Here is a 19,587-nt window from a genome sequence, read left to right as displayed (position 1 = left end):
CTCTGAATGCCTCTTGCTTTGAAAACCTTATAAAGTCACCATAAGTCAGCTGTGACTTGATGGCAAAAAAAAAAAACCTTCAGAAAATAATTGAGAAGGAAGGGGAGTGCTAGTCGGGCCCTAAGCATACACATTCTTTGAAAATCTTGTCATTTATGTAAATGACTCCAGTTTATTATCTAGCCAACTTGAGAGAAAGACAGGTGGGGAAAAAATCCTTACTTTGGAGCCTCTGACAAGTCCTGATAGGGACATTCCTCAAAGGATATTTCATGGAAATGGTAAACAATCTGAGAAGTCATCCCACCAATGAGGAGGTCCCCTGGCTGGTACCATTCATGTGGAAGAAGAAAGGGATCCTTCAGGTGGCATTTCACAATACCTGCCTGGCAGTTCACAGAAGGTAAAAACAGCACCATCAGCACCAGCCTCCACATCCTGGCAGCAACGCTGACTCTAGATGGAAAGTCTCCTAAGCCATCTCCAGTGGCAGCTTGATGAGCATTATCTTGGGGAGAGACTGAACCTGCCAAGGCACTTTTAAAAGGTGCCCTTTTAAAACATCAGCAGGGTGATAAAGCCATTCCCTTGAGCACCAGCTGAGATTGCAAATGCTCCAGTTGCACGTTTCAGCCATTTCCCTATGTCAGACTGACAGATCAAATCAACACAGTCCTGTCTCTCTTCCCCTCCCCTTGAATTTCATTGCCTCCAGAGTCTTATAACCCCTTTCAGACTTGTTTATTCCATGTTTTCTACTGCCTCCAATTTTGCCAGTCCAGAGGGAGATCAGTACAATGGCAACATCTGGACAAGAAGCAAGAGGTAGCTTCTGTGTTTCCGTATTGGGAAAACACCAACAAGAGTATTAGGCTCTAAAAGAAAGCTGTTAGGTTGGTTTTCTTGGAGGAGGAAAGGAGGATACAATGTAAATAATTGTATTTACATTAATCCAGCCACATTGTACTTGCAGATACCATATTAAACACATCCCCCTGTTCTCCCAAATCCATTCCTGGTGTTATATGTACCCATTTTTCTCCCTCCTCGTTCTCATTTGAACTCAAATGGGGGATCCTGATCGCTTCCCCACACCCGCTGTGGACCTTTCTTCGATAAATGGGTGCCAAATGACTAATAGGAATCTGGTTTTAAATGTAATGTTTAATGTTGATTTATTTATATACTGTGGTTTTATCATACTGTATCACATCATATTTGATTGATTTGATTGATGCCAACCACTCTGAGCCCAGCCTTGGCTGGGATAGAGAGCAGTATACAAGTCAAAATAATAAATAAATACATGCATACATTTTGTAAGATAGACTTAAATAAGAGTTTGAACTTCTCAACTGCTTAGGAGAGTGGATATTCTTCTGACAAGTTGCTAAAGAGCATGAACATACTGGATTTCTGGATTGACCTGAGTTCTGTGCTTTGAGATTTTGGGGATTCTTGGGCATTCAAAGCATGTTCTTGACTCTACAATACTCTTAGACCCTCTGCAATAGTCTTAGACTAGGTTTATGTACTCTAAGCCTTCAAGGGGAATCTTAAATGCTTTAATTCTTTCTTCTTCTTAGCTGTTCTCTGTTGTTCAAATCAGGCCTAAATACAATAATGTAGCACGTAGGGGAAAAGATGCAACCCAGCAACCCAGCACTGGAGGCCAAGATAGAGAAGATCTCCACGGCTACCATGTGTTTCCCTTTAGTGTTCAGGTAGGTTGGAAGAAAACACAACCAAACACTGCAAAAGATCAGCATGCTGAAGGTGATGAACTTGGCTTCATTAAAACTGTCTGGCAACTTCCTGGCAAAGAAAGCCACCATCAGGCTGATGACAGACAGAAGTCCCAAGTAGCCCAAGACAATATAAAACATGGTGACAGAGCCTTCATTACATCCTACTATGATTCCTTCAGTCAAAGACAGCATGTCAAAATCTGGGAAAGGGGGAGAGGTTCCCAGCCACATAATGCAAATGGCTACTTGAATGAGGGAACAGGAAAGAAGAACAGAGTTGGCCACTCTTTTTCCCACCCATTTCCTCGCGCTGAACCCAGGTTTGGTGGCCATGAAAGCTACAAGCACCGTGATGGTTTTGGCCAAAATGCAAGAAATGGCCACGGAGAAGATGATACCAAAAGCAGCTTGTCTTAGGAAGCAAGTCACCTTGCTTGGCCACCCCAGAAAAAGAAAGGAACAGAGGAAGCAGAGCAGGAGGGAGATGAGGAGAGTGTAGGTGATATCCCTGTTGTTGGCTTTGACGATGGGGGTATCCTTGTATTTGATGAAAGAGCCCAGCACTAAGGCTGTGAGTAGGAAAAAAGAAACTGCAACAGAGGCTAATCCAATTCCCAAAGGCTCTTGATAAGAAAGAAAGCTCAATGTCTTGGGAATGCATTGGTCATGGTTCTTGCTTGGATATTGATCTCCTGGGCATTTGATGCAGTCATCCTCATCTGTAAAGAAAAACAGTGACTTGGCATGATGGTGGCAATCCTTATGAGACTCCGAGTATAAGGCAGCTTCATGTGTTCATGTTCCCCCACCACACCTTAGTGTTTTCAATTTCCATTACTCTATTGCCAACTAAAGGTCATTTCCCACATGCATGTACATCACCAGCAGTGTCATTCAACTAATGTTTGCACTGCCAATAAAGGGAGGAACGATGTCCTTTGACAACACATCAATACTATGCTGAGGACTGTGGGACCCCATGGAGAAAAATCCATGTGGGACAAGGGGGGGCGGCAGAAGAAAGAGAATCGAGCAATATTGAATGATAAAGCAGACTTGAGACCCCCTTGATTTGGTCTCACTTGATAAACTACAGCAGAACATATGAATTGAGTTTGATGTGTGCTTTCTTGATTTACCACCCCCACTCCACCCCCTGGCAGCAATTGTGCAAAACTGGAACACACAACTGTTTTAGGTAGTAGTTTCATGTGCAGTAAATTAATCCTGCTTACTGGTATACAAGACTACTTACCTTTTTGGTTTGAAATCTTCCCTTTTGGACACGGAGCACAATCATAGCAACAAAATATCTCTCCTTCTTTCTTTTTCTTGTGATAACCAGGGTAGCAGTAATCATTACACAGAGAAAGGGGCAACACCTGTCCCAAAACATGAAAGAGGGATTAGAATGGGTTTTATTGTTTGTTCGCTGAATGATGTAAACCAGAGTTCAATAAAAATGGAGTAATTATGCGTGCAATCTGGTTACTCCCCAGTTGGTGATGGAAAGTCACAGCCGACTTATGGTGACCCCACATGCTTTTCAAGGTGAGACAAACAGAAGCAGTTTGCTGAATAGCAACCCTAGACTCCCTTGGTGGTCTCCCATCTAAACACTAATCAAGGCCAAACCGCTTTAGCTTCCAAGGTCTGATGAGATGGGGCTAGCCTGGGCCATCCAGGCCAGCACATTCCTCTGTTACAGCACATATTATTTTTACAGTTCTTTTCTGTGCTGGGGATTGGAATAAACAAACTGACTACTGAACCCCATGTCCCTTTCCAGAGATGAAATTGTACATGGCTCCTTTACAAATCTACCAAATACTTATACAGGCATAGAAAATATTTTATATATTTTTACTTCTAACCAATTGCTTTCAAATAGCAGTGGAAAAAGAGATTTGCAAAACATAAATGTTGCATCTCTCTGTAGTATTTGTTTGTGAAATGTGGCCTTATTGTTGTTATAGAGGATTCTATACCGTTGTTGTTGTTGTTGAAGAAGAAGAAGAAGAAGAAGACTGGGTGACTAGCCCAAGGTCACCCAGCTGACTTTGTGTGTAGGAGTGGGGAAACAAATCCACTTCACCAGATTAGCTTCTGCTGTTCATGTGGAGGAGTGGGGAATCAAACCCGATTCTCCAGATCAGACTCCACTGCTCTTAACCACTTCTCTTGCCCACTACACCAAGCTGGTATAGAGGCTGATGATGCAAAAATATTTTAAAAAATAGACCAAGATAAAGAAGAAAATTCCCAGTCCCTGAATCAACCATTCAGGGAATGGAGTGCCCCTAAGAAGATCTTGCAATCTACACCTGGTTAAAACTTGTTTGCCACACCATCATCTCCTCATTAATGATGAATTGTTTTCCTTTAGGTGCATGTGGATCCACTCTTCCAACTTTCACCCTGAGGAAGGACCTATTTGGAAATGTGGCCAGACTGGTTATGTCAAATCCAGTGCCAGTTTCCAGATCATCATTAAAAAGCACTGTTTCTCCAGCTGAGTTGTTAAATGAAATGCCTTGAAGAAATGGATGGATCTGTTTGAAAGAGAACAACACCAACATATTGGGTTTTTTATGCTGAGGTTACAAAATGTCTTTCTTTGTTGATACAACTTTTATGAAATTTTAGCTGTCCCCAGCTTGGCACTGCAATTATTTTGCAGCACTAGAAAATTGAATATTTATGGTTTACCTTTTGGAGGGCTTCGCGTACTGTAGAAAATGAGAAGACACAACATTTTGTCAAGGAATGATATGTAGAACTTACATTTTCTAGTTATTCATATGGAAAACAGCTAGCATTGAATCCAGTAGCACCTTAGAGACTAACACGATTTCAAGAGAGGTTTAAGCTTTCGAGAGTCAAAGCTCCCTTTGTCAGATCCGGGGAACTTGTCACACTTTGTTCTAGATTATACTGTTCCACCATCGTCTGTGTCGAGTTTCCTGTCTAAGGTTCCGAAGTTTTGGTTACTATAATCAATCAATTATTCTATCAATCTTTATTTGTTAAGATCATGCATCAGCTGAAAGTGATGCATGAGAAAGTATAAAATACCTGAGCAAAGGTCAGGGGCTGTGGCTCTGTGGTAAACCATCTGCTTGGCATGCAGAAGGTTCCCAGCATCTCCAGTTAAAGGTACTAGACAAGTAGGTGATGTGAAAGACCTCTGCCTGAGACTCTGAAGAGCCGCTGCCAGTCTGAGTAGATGTACCAAGGGTCTGATTCAGTATAAGGCAGCTTCCTGTGTGTTCATGTGTCCTTAAACCAATAATAAAATTGGCTCTATTACAGTTATTCTGGGTGCAAATCAATGGCACAGCTTTTGAGCTTTAAGCCTCTAAGCCGTTGAAGTGCAAAGAATATGAAAGCCCACCTCATTCTCAATCAACTGGCCTGAACCATGAGATCCCTGGGGAATCTCTTTCTGAAAGACCCCCACCTTATTCAAGGTGAGGATAACACCCTGCTTTACCATCCTCTCCAGCTGTGAAATTCCCATTCCCAAGAGATGAAGCCTGAATGCACTCTTCTTCTGAAAGATCCTTGAACTGATTGATTGCCGATGGGTCCTTCTCATTGTATCTTTTTGCTGGTTTTAAATCTTTTATTATGGTTGTCAGCTGCCTACTTATGTGGCTAAACTTACCAAACTCACCAAAAGAAAAAGAAAAAAACAAAACCAAAAACACGTCACTGCAACAACCATCAAAATATAAATAAATATATCAATACACCTGTTAATTCAGAGACAATACCTGCCAAGGTTGAAGATCTTTAAGTACAAGCTGTTTGCTGTCTGCAACTGCTCTACTATTGGGTTTAGATGAACACATGATGTGCAAAGCATATGCCACAGCATAGACAGCATTGTAGATACTATAGCTGTGGCCAGATATGTGCATTTCAAACACAGGTTCGGGGAGGCTTTCCAGACTCTCCTCACCAGTACATATTTCATCGCCTTGCTCTGCTCCCCAGGGATTTGGAAAGGTACAGTCAAATGCTTGTTCCCAGAAATCCTTGAAAAAACCATCTCCTTGTGTCGTGCCAGGCTTTCTACCTTGAAGAAATTTATGGAATCCTGAAATGGTACTTGAGTGAATCATGAAGGAAATGGCACCTTGGAAGAACTGGAAATCCCAGGTTCTTTGAGTACCCGTCAATGTGAAATCAGCTTGGGCTGTCATGATCCACACCTTTCTCAATGAAATGTTTTCCTTGTAGTCAGGATTGCCCACAACCAAAAAAGTATTAAGTACCATGATGGTCATAGATTCTCCATAGAGCACAAATGTCTTGGCTTTGCTATCTATCAAAGGTCGATATACCTTTTCTATTAAATCAGTTATCTCATCCATGTTATCCCAATGGGCTTGGTTTAGGAGTCTTTCTGTGAAGGCCAAGCAGATACCATGCTGGGAAAACAGTGGCTTCAGCACCTGCAAGAAACGGTCTCCACTGTCGCCATCCACAACAAAGAGCCCAATCCACCTCCATCCGAAATGCTGAAGTAACTTGATGATCCCCATGTACTGTTGGGCTTCATTTGGGACCATGCGGTAAAAGGAAGGAGAATCTCTTGAATCCTTCTCCTCTGGGGCAAATGAGCCGTAGGTGAGCTAAAAGGAAATATGCAGGTGATCTGAAAGGGGTATGATGCGGTGCACTTTTGTCTGTCTGATGGAGGAAGATCCAGGTTTAATTAGGCGTAAAATCAAGGATCTTCCTGCCTTTGATTTTCGCAAATTGTGGGAGAGCCATTTCTTGGCAATAATCATAGCAAAGAACTCTACTTAAAGTGCTTTATTCTACTCCTCTGCCCCCAGCCTAGTAAACAAACTCTCAGTTTTCTTTCTGCAATGCAACAAGAAGACATTACTTTTCTGTCATCCAGACCTTTCCCTCTTCATTAGAACCCCAGAGTAACTCAAACAAGGAAATGAATTTATTTCTAAAATTATTCATTTTTCCATTCATAGAGCTTACCTGTGGAATTTTGTAGAGACCTAAGAGGTCTGCCATGTAGGAAGAGACCTCCAAGCTAAGTCCTCCAATGACAGCTATTAAGTTTTTCTGGATGTCGCATTTATAATTGGGAAAATAGCTGTGCAATGTATAGAGGAGATCCAGAGTGGAACGATAGGTCATTCGAACGTCATGGTAGCATTCAGAGATGTGGAACCCGAGACTGACATTGGGAAAGATCTTAGGGTTCTCGTTGACTTCACTAACAGCAAATGCCAAGGCCAGGAGGTGTTGATAGAACTTAGTCACCATTCTTTAAAAAAAAAAGAGTTATATGCTCTTTTATAACAGACTTCTACACAAACCAGGAAAGGGATTTTTGTTGGAGTCTTCTCCAGTGCATAGTTTCATTTTATTAGTAGGCATGCCCATTCTGGCTCTGCTTTAATTACATCAATAAAATGATACATTTCCATGATTATAGATAGCTTTAACCAGATTCTCTGTTTTTGCCCAATGTACACTGAAAGCGCATCTGAAAAAACCGCATCTGTTGCATTCATGGAACAATACTGTCAGATATATTTTCTATGTCCTTATTCAACACTGACAATTCCTATTTTACAGCACCCACCCCTGGTCAATCACTGATTCTACTTTGTCCCTACTTCTGACACTCGGTAATATTTTTTTAATATATTATGTCTGTTGTGGATTGTTGGACTTGCCATTTCCCAGGGTTCATTGTTCCATTCTTACAGACAGGGAAGTAGATGTTTCTTACCTCTGACCTCAAATTTCATATGTTTCTTACCTCTGACCTCAAATTTCATATATACGCACACTGAGCCTATGATCCTGAGAACATCTAGTTTAGAGTAAATCTCATGGAAAATAAAATGGGATTCCCTTCTAAATAGACCCGCTTTGGCTTGTTTCTAAGACATCATGTAGCATGTAGCCAACTACTTAATGCACTCCAATTGCAAATGTAAATTTAAAACTATTGATATCTTAAGAAAACTATGTTTTCCCTACTGTATCTTTGAGCAAAAAGAACCATCACCAGGGAAATATAATTCCTTACTTTGGAAATTGAGACAAGTCCTGATAGGGACATTCCTCAAAGAATATTTCATGAAAATGGTAAACGATCTGAGAAGTCATCCCACCAATGAGGAGGTCCCCTGGCTGGTACCACTGATGTGGAACAGGGAGGAGATCATGCAGGGTACATTTCATTTTTTCTGCTTCGGAGACCACGGGCAATAGAAAGAGCAGGAACACCATCAGAGGCATCATCCCAATATGCAAACTCTCCTGTGGCTACTTACAGTTTCAGCCTGCCTCCAATATTTTATCATGAATGGCAGGTGTCTTTTCCAAACTGCTTTTTAAAGGAGATGTAGAAGCCTTTGAAAAAGCATCTCCAGGGTTACGATGGCATGCTTCGAGCAGCCAGGGAGATTGCAAATGCTACGACTGCAAGACTGATTGAGCAGAGCAAAATGGGAGCCATCAGATCTACAGAACCCTGCCTCACTCCTCTCTGCTAAGCCAGCGTGGTGTAGTGATTAAGAGTGGTGGTTTGGGGCAGTGGACTCTGACCTGGAGAACTGGGTTTGATTCCCCACTCCTCCACATGAGTGGTGGAGGCTAATCTGGTGAACTGGATTTGTTTCCCCACTCCTCCACACGAAGCCAGCTGGGTGACCTTGGGCTAATCACACTCTCTCATCCTCACCTATCTCACAGGGTGTCTGTTGTGGGGAGGGGAAGGGAAGGCGATCGTAACCCGGTTTGATTCTTCCTTAAGTGGAAGAGAAAGTCCGCATATAAAAACCAACTCTTTTTTCTTCATTCATCTCCACAGAACCTTTATAACCATTTTCAGATTTGTTTACTAAGCATGTTCTCCTGCCTTCTGAAAATCCACCGAAGCTTTGTCCCTCTGAACAAATGATAGTGATTTGGAGAATTCCAGAGGGAGATAACTAGCTTGGCAACCTCTGGGTTTTGAGAGGCACTTCTGATAACAACTCCCCCCGCCACTTTTGCCAAACAACCGCCCCCACACAAACACACACACATACACACACACGCACACACAGACCGGTATTCCCTAGATAGAGGAAATAAAACCAACAAAAACATTAGGTCCTAAAATGAAGCCATAAAGTCAGTGGAAGGACAGAAGTTTTTATTTATTTATTTAAGCAATTTACAACAATACAACCTTGTTTGGAGGTTCTAGCAGGGGAGCGCAGCTATCGTATACCCTCGACTGAAGAATGGTACACTCCTTCTATCTGGGATGGTCATCCTCTTCCACCGAGCACACAGCTTTGGGAGGGATGCACATGGAGCAGTGAGGGAGGTAGGGGACACCCGCCTAGCCAGCCAGATCAGCCGAATTAACCCTGGCGATCAATGGGGTGACAGAAGTTGCAGCCAGATAGCCCTCACATCCTATTTACAGTCCACCTTTCTCTCTGAATCTCAAGGCAGATTACACAGTGTAAGACGATGCAGTAAACAGGACAGGACATCCAATGAACAATGAAATAAAATTAGGATCGCAGAAATCTGAAACAAAACATAAGCATTAACTTGACATGTTCAATGATGAAGAAATCACATAGTGGGATCATACTTAACAGCAACAGGCAGCACGGACTATACACAGTAGTACAGTCCATGGTCCCAATCTTTTCTTAAAGCAACTTTCCGAGCCATTTCATTATAGCATACCCCTGTTGTGTGTGTCTCTCTGAAAAGTGCCATTAAATCACTTGAGACATATGGTGACCCTATGAATGAATCCCCTCCACAATGTTCTATCATGAACAGCCTTGCTCAAGTCTTGCAAACTGAGGGAAATGGCTTCCTTTATCGAGTCCATTCATCTCATGTCGGGTCTTCATCTTCTTTTCCTGCTGCCCTATGTGTAAAAATAGCCCCTTGAACAATTCAGTTTTGTGTAGTTTGAGGAATGCCAGGACAGTGGGAAGATAAAGTTTAAACAATTTCTATTTTTGCTTTAAGATTTTATCTCTTGCTGTTCCCTGGAGGTGTGTGAGGTAACCTACACCAAATGAAAACAAAAAAGTATTACTATCATAAGTTTAAGTTATCAGTGCTGAAAAGAAGATCACAATCCATTGAAAAGACTCTGTTGGTGAGTAGCTCAGTTCCCACCCCGGCAATGTCTGAGGAACGTTTTTTTGCCCCACACCAGTGAGAGGAGGAGGAGAAGGAGAAGAGTTGGTTTTTATACCGTGCTTTTCTCTACCTTTTAAGGAGTCTCAAAGCGGCTTACAATCGCCTTCACATCCTCTCCCCACAGCAGACACTTTGTGATGTAAATGGGGCAGAGAGAGTTCAGAGAGAACTGTGACTAGCCCAAGGTCACCCAGCTGGCTTCATGTGGAGGAGTGGGGAATTGAACCCAGTTCTCCAGATTAGAGTCCGCCACTCTTAACCACTACACTACACTGGCTCACAACGAGTGAGAGGTTTGAGAATACGCTAGCCCAGTCTTGTCAGATCTCAGAAGCTAATTTTACAGCTAATCCATGAACACACGTAAAACTGCTGCATATTGAATCAGACCTTTTAGTCCATCAAGGTTGGTATTATCTACTCAGACTGGCAGGGGCTCTACAGAGTCTCAAGGAGAGGTCTTTCACATCACCTGCTACTTCATCCTTTAAACTGGAGATGCCCAGGAATGATCCTGGGACCTTCAGATAATGTCTATATATTAAACGGAAACTACCCTTGACCAGGCAGGCTACTTTCCTTATAAAATGCTATGCAAACGAGCTGAATCATTTACTTCCTTAAAGCCTGTTCATACCTAACCCATCCTCTATTCTCCCTCCCATTTCGGCAACCCAGAGAGCTTTCTATAAGAAGCCAGCAAAAGGTTAAGCCCTACTTAGTCACAGACATGATGCTTTGGCTGAATTTCCTCCTTTTCTTCATAGCCATCAAAGGTAATTTGTCTCCCTAGTGTAAAACATTTCATGCACAGATCTCTGCTCCCCCTTTCATAAGCTGCTTCCTTATTTGCAGGCTGCCAGTCAGAGATTCAGCTGCTGGACACTGGAGGGGCTGTTACAATCCCTGGCGGATCTCTCCACCTCACCTGTAGGGCTTCAGGATCCTCTTTAGTTGCCTATACAGTACATTGGATCTCTGAGGCTCCAGAGGTAGGACTGGAGAGAGTGGCTGGAATCAGTACTGATGGAAGCTACATACGCTATAGCTCCAAGGTCCAGGGCCGATTTACCATCTCCAGAGACAATTCTCAAAATCTGGCCTCTCTGCAGATGAATAACTTGAAGGCTGAAGACACAGCCTTGTATTATTGTGTAGCGGAAGGAGCCTCAGGCACAGTGATTTCCAGCCATACAAATACCAGATGAATCTGCCGCTACCTTCTCAAAAGAAGAAGAGGTTGTTTTTATATGCTGAATTTCTCTACCATTTAAGGAAGAATCAAACCAGCTTACAATCACTTTCCCCTCCCCACAACAGACACCCTGTGAGGTAGATGGGGCTAAGAGAGTTCTAAGAGAGCTGTGACTAGCCCATGGTCACCCAGCTGGCTTCATGTGGAGGAGTGGGGAAATCAACCCAGTTCACCAGATTAGCCTCCACCGCTCTTGTCTGGAATCAAACCCGGTTCTCCGCATCAGAGTCCACTGCTCCAAATCACTACTCTTAACCACTACACCATGCTGGCTCTCTTCTCCTTCTGCCATGGAAGTAGCATGCGTGAGGCTGGACCAAATGAAGCCCCATCACAACTCCTTGACATAGGCTCAGTTCCACCCAATGTGCTTCTTGGGTGACCAGGGATTGAAATCCAAGTTCACCCAGTCAGATCCTCTTGATGTGGGTGTCAAGTGTTGTCAAGTGCTGTCAAGTCACAGCTGACTTATGGCAGCTCCGTAGTGTTTTAAAGGCAAGAGACTAACAGAGGTGGCTTGCCACTGCCTTTCTCTGCATAGTGACCCTGGTATTTCTTGGTGGTCTCCCATCCAAGTACTAACCAGGGCCAACCCTACTTAAGCTTCTGAGATCTGACGAGATCAGGCTAGCCTGGGCCATGCAGGTCAGGGCATGAGTGCTGATAGACTCTAGCAAAACAAAAGAGCTTTCAAATCAAATCATCATCATCATTTTCAAAGCAAACGATTCACAAAAGTACTAATGCATTGTCAGTTGCTTTGAAAAATGAGCCTAGACATTTGTACATTAAAAATTTTCCACACATTTTTTTATCAGTCTGGTGTAGTGGTTAAGACTCTAATTTGGAGAACCGGATTGATTTCCCCACTCCTCCACATGAGGCCAGCTGGGTGACCTAGGGCTAGTCACAGTTCTCTTTGAATTGTCTCAGCCCCACCTACCTCACAAGGTGTCTGTTGTGGGGAGAGGAAGGGAAGGACACTGTAAGCCAGTTTGAGACTCCTTAAAAGGTAGAGAAAAGCACAGTATGAAAACTTCTCCTCCTCCTCCTCCTTCTCATCAGCTAGCTAGTTATCTATCACACCTATACATAAGCACTTGCTTAGTGCCATCTCAAAAGATATTTGGTGTATGCCAGATATCTTCTGCATCTCCGGTGATACTATCTCAGTGAGCGTGCCAATATGACAATCGTAGTGCAACACATTATTCAAAGAAACTGGGATATCTTTCTCAGGAGACCTACAGAAAAGTTTGGGAAGGCAACTTGTTTTATTTCTGATTCTGACCACAGCTTAAGCAGGGAGTTGGTAAATCCTCTTGAGGCCTGCAGGGGAAGGTGCAATGAGATGAAAGAAATGACTGGTTTAGGAGTGGAACTATGGGTGAGCACTATCTATACTCAGATAGACTATTTAAGAAAAATTTAAGTATACATGATAATGTAAGTAAATGCCTGGATAAATTATGCAAAGCAGATGAATTTGCAGGTCTCTGGAGCCATGGCATATACATTCCCTAAACAAATAAATAACTTTGCATGCACTTATTTATTGTTCTTGTAAAGTTTGAGGAAGTACATTCATAGTCATGCAATTTTTTTGAAGTACCTAGAAAAGCATGCTCCCTGTATCAGCAGGGGGCAGCAGATACAATATTTAAAAATTAGCAACAATGAGCTTTCAATACACTTTGCAGCTGGATTTTACTGTGTGAAATCCCCTTGCAAACGATAGTTAAATTGCATTGAAAGTGGATTCTTCAGCATGTGTGAGAGTGCCCATTATTTTCCTACCCGTTCTTACAAATCCTGGGGTTTTGCTTGCTGCTTTTGGAGGTCTTTAAGCAGAGGCTAGATAGCCATCTGTTGGGAGTGCTTTGATTGTGGGATCCAGCATGGTGGGGGGAGGGTTGGGGTCACTGGGGATATGGGGGTACTTGTTAATTTCCTGCATTGTGCAGGCGGTTGGACAAGATGACCCTGGTGGTCCCTTCCAACTCTATGATTCTATGATTCTAAGTTGATGGATGACAGCTATATATAAAGTAATGTACTGAAGAAGTATTGCACGAAATGGTACACATTCGAGTAGACCATCTGCATAATTCATATCACCTACCCATACCATCCTGCCTACATTCAGCTAATGATATATTCAGAGATTCTTACTTTGTGAATCTCAAGTACGAAGAGATTTTCATCTTGCGTATTCTACTATAGCATTTATGTGACTGTGAAGAAATCAGCAAATGGACATACTGTGATTGTAACTTTGTAACTTAATAAATAGGGCATTAACCCAGACACAGAGGTATTCATCAAATCTGTTAGAAGACAAATAATAGAATTTGATCTTAGATCCTCATAAAAATGACACTCCAGGAGCACTTGTGCTAGAGAATGAATAGAACCAGAAGAAAACGGGTAGGCCATTTACAGTTCATATCTGACATTTCCTACTATTTCTCAAAAATCACCAGACTCATTTGCAAACTAAACTGACTTTATCTTCCATGACTTACTAGCAACTCTCAATGAACAAAAGTAAGATTGGGAAAAAAAAACCACACACTAATTATGAACAGCGAATTTCAGGCTGCTGGCTAAAAAACAATGTTATGGCTTGAATATTGGAACTAAAAATCAAAGAAAGAAAGAAAACAGCAACAGAAGAGTAGTCGGTCATCCTGCATATACAGGTTTTATTCTACATCAGTCATTTATCGGGCTTTGCATCACATTGGTTGAGATTGACTGTTTGATTGACCTTTGTGGTATACCAGTCTTCCAGCAGTAAGTCCAAGAATAACACATAATAAAGATCTTACATTCTTTAATTCTTTCTCCTAATGAGCTGCTCTCTGTTGTTCAACTCAGGCCTAAACATGATAATGTAACATTTGGGGGAAAAGATGCAAGCCAATAGTCCACCACTGGAGGCCAAGATAGAGAAGATCTCCACAGCTACCATGTACTTCCCTTTGGTGCTCAGGTAGGTCGGAATGAAGGACAACCAAACGCTGCAAAAGACCAGCATACTGAAGGTGATGAACTTGGCTTCATTAAAACTGTCTGGCAACTTCCTTGCAAAGAAAGCCACAGTCAAGCTGATGAGGGACAGAAGTCCCATGTAGCCCAGGACAATGTAAAACATAAAGGTGGACCCTTCATTACATTCTGCTATGATCTCTTCAGTCAGAGACTGCATGTCGAAATCTGGGAAAGGGGGAGAGGTCGCTAGCCACACCGTACAAATGGCTACTTGAATAAGGGAGCAGGAAAGGACAATGGAGTTGGTCAGTCTTTTCCCCACCCACTTCCTCATACTGGATCCAGGTTGAGTGGCCATGAAAGCTACAACTACAGTGACCGTTTTGGCCAGCACACAAGAAACAGCCACTGAGAAGATGATACCAAAAGCAGCTTGTCGGGTGAAGCAGGTCACCTTGTTTGGTTCTCCAAGAAATAAAGAAGAAGAGAGGAAGCAGAGCATGAGGGAGATGAGGAGAACATAGGTGATATCTCGGTTGTTGGCTTTGACGATGGGAGTGTCTCTGTGCTTAATGAAAGTTCTTAATACTAAAAGTGTGATAAGGGGAAAAGATGCAGCTAATAAAGCTAGACTGATCCCTAAAGGTTCTTCAAGTGACAGGAAGGATATAACTTTCTGAATGCATCTATCTTGTTCCATACTTGGATAATGGTCATCTTGGCAGTTTACACAGTCAACCATGTCTGGAAAAAAGAGAGGATTTGCCTCAGTGACAATTCATATATGACTCAGGTGTCCTGTAACTCAGGTGTTACTCATGCTAATATTTAAATGATTCATCTCTGTGTGGAGACGGTCAATTGGAAACCCATTTTATATTCTTTCAGTGTTGCTTTAAATTGTTATCATCTTCATCAACATACTGTAGTCAGTGAGCCCAGAAGCTCCTCAGAGACAAACATGTTTGGGGGGGGAATGAGCTTTGGTGAGTCAAAGCTCCCTTGAAGGAAGCTTTTGGCCCTCAAAACTTCATACTCCAAAAGTCTTGAACACATGAAGCTGCCATCTACTAAATTAGACCCTTGGTCCATTCACGTCAGTATTGTCTACTCAGACCAGCAGGGGCTCTCCGGGGTCTCAGACAGGGGTCTTTCACATCACCTACCAGCCGAAGTCCCTTTAACTGGAGTTGCCGGGGATTGAACTTGGGACCTTCTGCATGCCAAGCAGATGGTCTACCACTGACTGAGCCACAGCCCCTCTTTCTATTTTTTTTTTTTTGATCTCTAAGGTGCTGCTGTACACAAATCTAGCATTTCTCCTGCAGACTACCCATGGATACCCACTGAAACTATCACCATTTCTGTGATGGTGGTGCTCATGTTGTTTTAATGTTAGCTATCAGTTTTGTTTCTGTTTTGTTATCCTTTATTTTCCCACCGTTTTAGAGAGCAATTAATCATAATGGTCAGAATGGACATTTCTCTGTGTCAACTTGAGATTTTTTTCTGCATGCCATCCAATAGATTTTCAGTCCGATGAAACCCTACAGAATTCCGGATGTCAGACACAGAAGAGTGTGTTCTGGTACTTGTGGCAGGTTGCCCCTGACATGGGCACCTGAGCACCGATGATGAACTGAGGCAGTTGTCATTTCATTCTGCTTCTCATGTCCCTGCAATAAATCAGGAGAATTGCAAACATGCTGTGGATTATCAGGTAAGAGTCATCAATTTAGACATGCCCGTGTGTCTCTTGTTAACTCATCCACAGATGAATCGCATGCCACATGTTTCAGACGATCACTTTCTCTGTGCAGAAATTCAGGATGATATTGTCCAATGATTGATGGAGGTGTCGCACGTTGTATGCACACATGCACAAAACGGTCAGTTATCTTTTTGGAAATATGCATGTGAATTAACCTTGCATGCTAGGGAATTAAATGAAAAATATCACCTACCCTTCTGTCTTGAAATCTTTCCCTCTGGGCAACGAACACAACTATAGCAGCAAAATTTCTCCCCTTCCTTCTTTCTCTTCTGAGAACCAGGATGACAGTAATCATTGCACACGGAAAGGGGAGGCCCCTATCTCGAAACACGAAAGGAGTTTAAGACTGGATTCATTCTTTTTTTTTTCCTGTTCACAACATTCAAACAAGTGAATGGTTTATATGGAGAAGGATTTCCCTTGTCTTTTGCTTGAAGTATTGAAAATTCTACCCTGCCTGTCATTTGGGTGAGGCAAATTTTGAGACCAGGGAAAGCAGATGTAGTATTTAAACCAGAGCAGCATTAACACACTGTATCAAATGTATGGAAAACAATTTACAAATCCTGTGAGGTAAGGAATCATCTATCCCTTGAATTTCTCTTTAGTTTTTAATGTCGTTTTGTTTCTGTCCTTATTATAGAGATCCATGACAAAGAGCAAGTATGCAACAAGAACATTCCAAGCACCAAATCACCTGTCTGGGGAATACAGTGACCCCTGAGAACATCCTGAAATCCATACCTGGCTAAAAGCTCTTGGCCACACAAGCATATCCTCATGAATAATGACTTGTTTCCCTTTGGGAGCAGAGGAATCAACCCTTCCAACTTTGACTCTCAAGAAGGATCTATTTGGGAATGTGACCATATTCATGATGTCAAATCCAGCGTCTATTTCCTTGTTCTCATTAAAAGACACTCTTTCTCCAGCAGAGTTGTTGAAAGTAATGCCCTGAAGAAATGGGTGGAGCTAGTTGAAAAGGGAAAAATAAACAGGCCTTACATCCACTTTTTCCTTTCTTCTGATTATTACTCACCCACAATAGAAACATAATTTGATTCTAGCTGTTTACCACATCTCTAGTAAATTCCCCAGATACACATCCCAATACAAAAATATCCTACACTCATGAGTAAGTAAGCGTAATATCCTACACTCATGAGTGTGGTGTAGTGGTTAAGAGCAGTGGTTTGGAGCAGTGGAGTCTGATCTGGCGAACCGGGTTTGATACCCCACTCCTCCAGATGAGTGATGGATGCTAATCTGGTGAACTGGATTTGTTTCCCCACTCCTATACACGAAGCCAGCTGGGTGACCTTAGGCAAGTCACACCCTCTCAGCGTCACCTACCTCACAGGGTGTCTGTTGTGGGGAGGGGAAGGATATTGTAAGCAGGTTTGAGTCTCCCTTAAGTGGTAGAGAACGTCGGCATATAAAAACCAACTCTTCTTCTTCCAACTACTTTAATGGGAGCACATTGCTTTCTCAACACAATTTCTCTTACCCTTCAATTCTTTATTATCAATTTGCTTTTTTATTTCAGATAATCGGTATTAGTGACCTTATGGTCATCTTCAAGCTTCATAAAAAAAAAAAAGACAAAACCCACGAACATGTTAGTGAAAGGTATGTAACACCATTTCCTCTGTTGGAGGACAATGTTGGCTATTGTCTCACCTTGTGCTAATGTACAAAGAACATAAGAATTGCCACACAGGATCAGACCATGGCCCATCAAGTCCAGCAGTCTGTTCTCACAAGCAGGTGCCTCTAGGAAGCCCACAAACAGGACGACTGCAACAGCATCCTAGCTGTGTTCCACAGCACAGAATATAATAGGCATGCTCCTCTGATCCTGGAGTGAATAGGTATGCATCATGACTAGAATTCATTTGGACTAGCAGCCATGGATAGCCCTATCCTCCATGAACATATTCACTCCCTTCTTAAATCCTTTCAAGTTGGCAATAGTAGTAAACTCATTTCATTTTGGGACCATTACCTGCCAAGGTTGGAGATCTTGGAGTCTACCACTTTTGTCACCCATTGAATTAGATGCAGTCATGGCGTTCAAAGCATATGCTATGGCATAGACAGCACTATAGACACTGTAGCTGTGACCGGTCATCTGAATTTCAAAGAGAAGCCCGGGAAGACTCTCCAGTCTCTCCTCTCCAGTGCATATCTCACTGACCTTCACTGGCTCATGGAGATTTGGAAGTGAACAGTCGAATGCTTGTTCCCAGAATTCTTTGAGAAAACCATTTTGCTTTGTCTGGTCAGGATTTATACTGTAAAGATATTCTTTGAACTGTGGAAGCTCGTTGGAGTGAATTGTGAAAGATATGGCACCATGGAATACATCAAATTCAAAATTCCTTTGAGCTCCAGATAACATGAAATCAACTTGGGGGGTCAAAACCCACACCTTGCTTGTTGATGCATTTTCCACATTGTCCGTAAGTCCAAATAGCATCATATTATTCAGTGATAACATGGTAATAGATCCTCCATAGAGGATAAATGTGTTGACTTTTCTACCTTCAAAGGGTCTATGTATGTTACTAACTAAATGAACAAGGTCTTCAAATGTATCCCATTTTGCTTGGTTTGTTATTCTTTCTGTGAAGGCTGAACAGATTCCATTTTGGAAAAGCAGTAGTTCAAAGGTCTTCAAGAAATGCTCTCCACTTTCATCATCTGCAGCAAAAAGACCGACCCATGTCCACCCAAAAAGGAGCAGTAACTGGATAATTCCTATATACTGTTGAGTTTCATTTGGTGCCATGCAATAAAAGGAAGGTAAGTCTGTTGCACCTCTCTTGTTTGAGACAAATGAGCCATATGTGATCTAAATGAAAATGTAGAGATGAGGTAGAAGACTGTATGCCTACTAAATTTGCTGAACGAATTTGCTAGCGTGAACAAAAGAAAACTCATTGGAACCAAGACGCTTTTCCCTGCTGCAAATTTGTCTCTGCTGAAAGAGGTATATTTCAGTGTGGAAAATAATATAATTTGGAGGAATTGTCCTCCACAAGTTATTTGTGTTCAAATATATGACACAAGAGCCTGGTTGTTTTCAATGAATGTGAACATTGTACAATTCCTGGAAAAAAGCAACTGAAAAATAGCCAAAAAAGTTTCTTACAGTAACCCTGAGTAATGAGGTAATATGCGCCCAGAGTCAATTAGAGAATCTGGACTAATTATTAGTTCTCTATGAATTAGTCTTTAAAATATTAGCTCCAAATATCTCCATGATCTTTGCACCCTTAAGTTTGATAGTACAAATGAATTACTTGTGTTTTGTTCTGTTCGGCAAAGAAGGCAGAAAGGTTCAACAATGTTGTTATCTTTTACTGAATAAAGAAAAATAATCTTTAATGGGATGAGAAGTTCAGAAATACAAATGAGATAATTAACCTTACAGCTGCTGCAAAAGCTAGTGCCAATAGAATTATATTTCCTAGCATTTCTTAATCATATATTTAACATCCGCTTATAATCTTGTTTAGGCAAGATTAGAAGGCCACTCTTAACACTTACTTTCCATTAAAAGGAAATCAGTCTAATATTTCTGGAACTGGTTTAATTCAGAGTTA

General features: G+C 41.9%; 2 protein-coding genes across 2 annotated transcripts; both read right to left on the bottom strand.

Annotated features, from left to right (window-relative positions):
* Positions 1 to 1,565: 1,565 nt before the first annotated feature.
* LOC130489921 (vomeronasal type-2 receptor 26-like) lies at positions 1,566 to 6,325 on the bottom strand. Its single transcript, XM_056863709.1, has 4 exons — positions 5,525 to 6,325; positions 4,073 to 4,300; positions 3,004 to 3,130; positions 1,566 to 2,467 (listed from the first exon to the last, which is right to left on the bottom strand). The coding sequence occupies exons 1-4, from the start codon at positions 6,323 to 6,325 to the stop codon at positions 1,566 to 1,568; spliced, it is 2,058 nt and encodes a 685-aa protein (XP_056719687.1).
* A 7,722-nt stretch (positions 6,326 to 14,047) lies between these two features.
* Positions 14,048 to 18,770, bottom strand: LOC130489918 (vomeronasal type-2 receptor 26-like). The gene is made up of 4 exons (XM_056863706.1): positions 17,985 to 18,770; positions 16,724 to 16,951; positions 16,170 to 16,296; positions 14,048 to 14,949 (listed from the first exon to the last, which is right to left on the bottom strand). Exons 1-4 carry the CDS (start codon positions 18,768 to 18,770, stop codon positions 14,048 to 14,050), a joined length of 2,043 nt encoding a protein of 680 aa, XP_056719684.1.
* Positions 18,771 to 19,587: the final 817 nt, after the last annotated feature.

This window comes from Euleptes europaea, chromosome 18 (genome assembly GCF_029931775.1).
Source record: "Euleptes europaea isolate rEulEur1 chromosome 18, rEulEur1.hap1, whole genome shotgun sequence".
Taxonomy (NCBI): Eukaryota; Metazoa; Chordata; class Lepidosauria; order Squamata; family Sphaerodactylidae; genus Euleptes; species Euleptes europaea.
The sequence above is the reverse complement of the archived record's forward strand: the minus strand, read 5'-3'. Positions and strand labels throughout refer to the sequence as shown.

Excerpts from the sequence above, each read along its gene's own strand:
- LOC130489921 (XM_056863709.1), bottom strand. The coding sequence starts at position 6,325 with ATGGTCCCAAATGAAGCCCAACAGTACATGGGGATCATCAAGTTACTT. Across the intron at positions 3,131-4,072 it reads GGCAAACAAGTTTTAACCAG|GTGTTGCCCCTTTCTCTGTG; the intron begins GTGTAGATTGCA and ends GTTTTGGGACAG. Across the intron at positions 2,468-3,003 it reads GAAGATTTCAAACCAAAAAG|ATGAGGATGACTGCATCAAA; the intron begins GTAAGTAGTCTT and ends TTTTCTTTACAG.
- LOC130489918 (XM_056863706.1), bottom strand. The coding sequence starts at position 18,770 with ATGGCACCAAATGAAACTCAACAGTATATAGGAATTATCCAGTTACTG. Across the intron at positions 16,952-17,984 it reads AAGATCTCCAACCTTGGCAG|CTCCACCCATTTCTTCAGGG; the intron begins GTAATGGTCCCA and ends CTTTTCAACTAG. Across the intron at positions 14,950-16,169 it reads AAAGATTTCAAGACAGAAGG|ACATGGTTGACTGTGTAAAC; the intron begins GTAGGTGATATT and ends TCTTTTTTCCAG.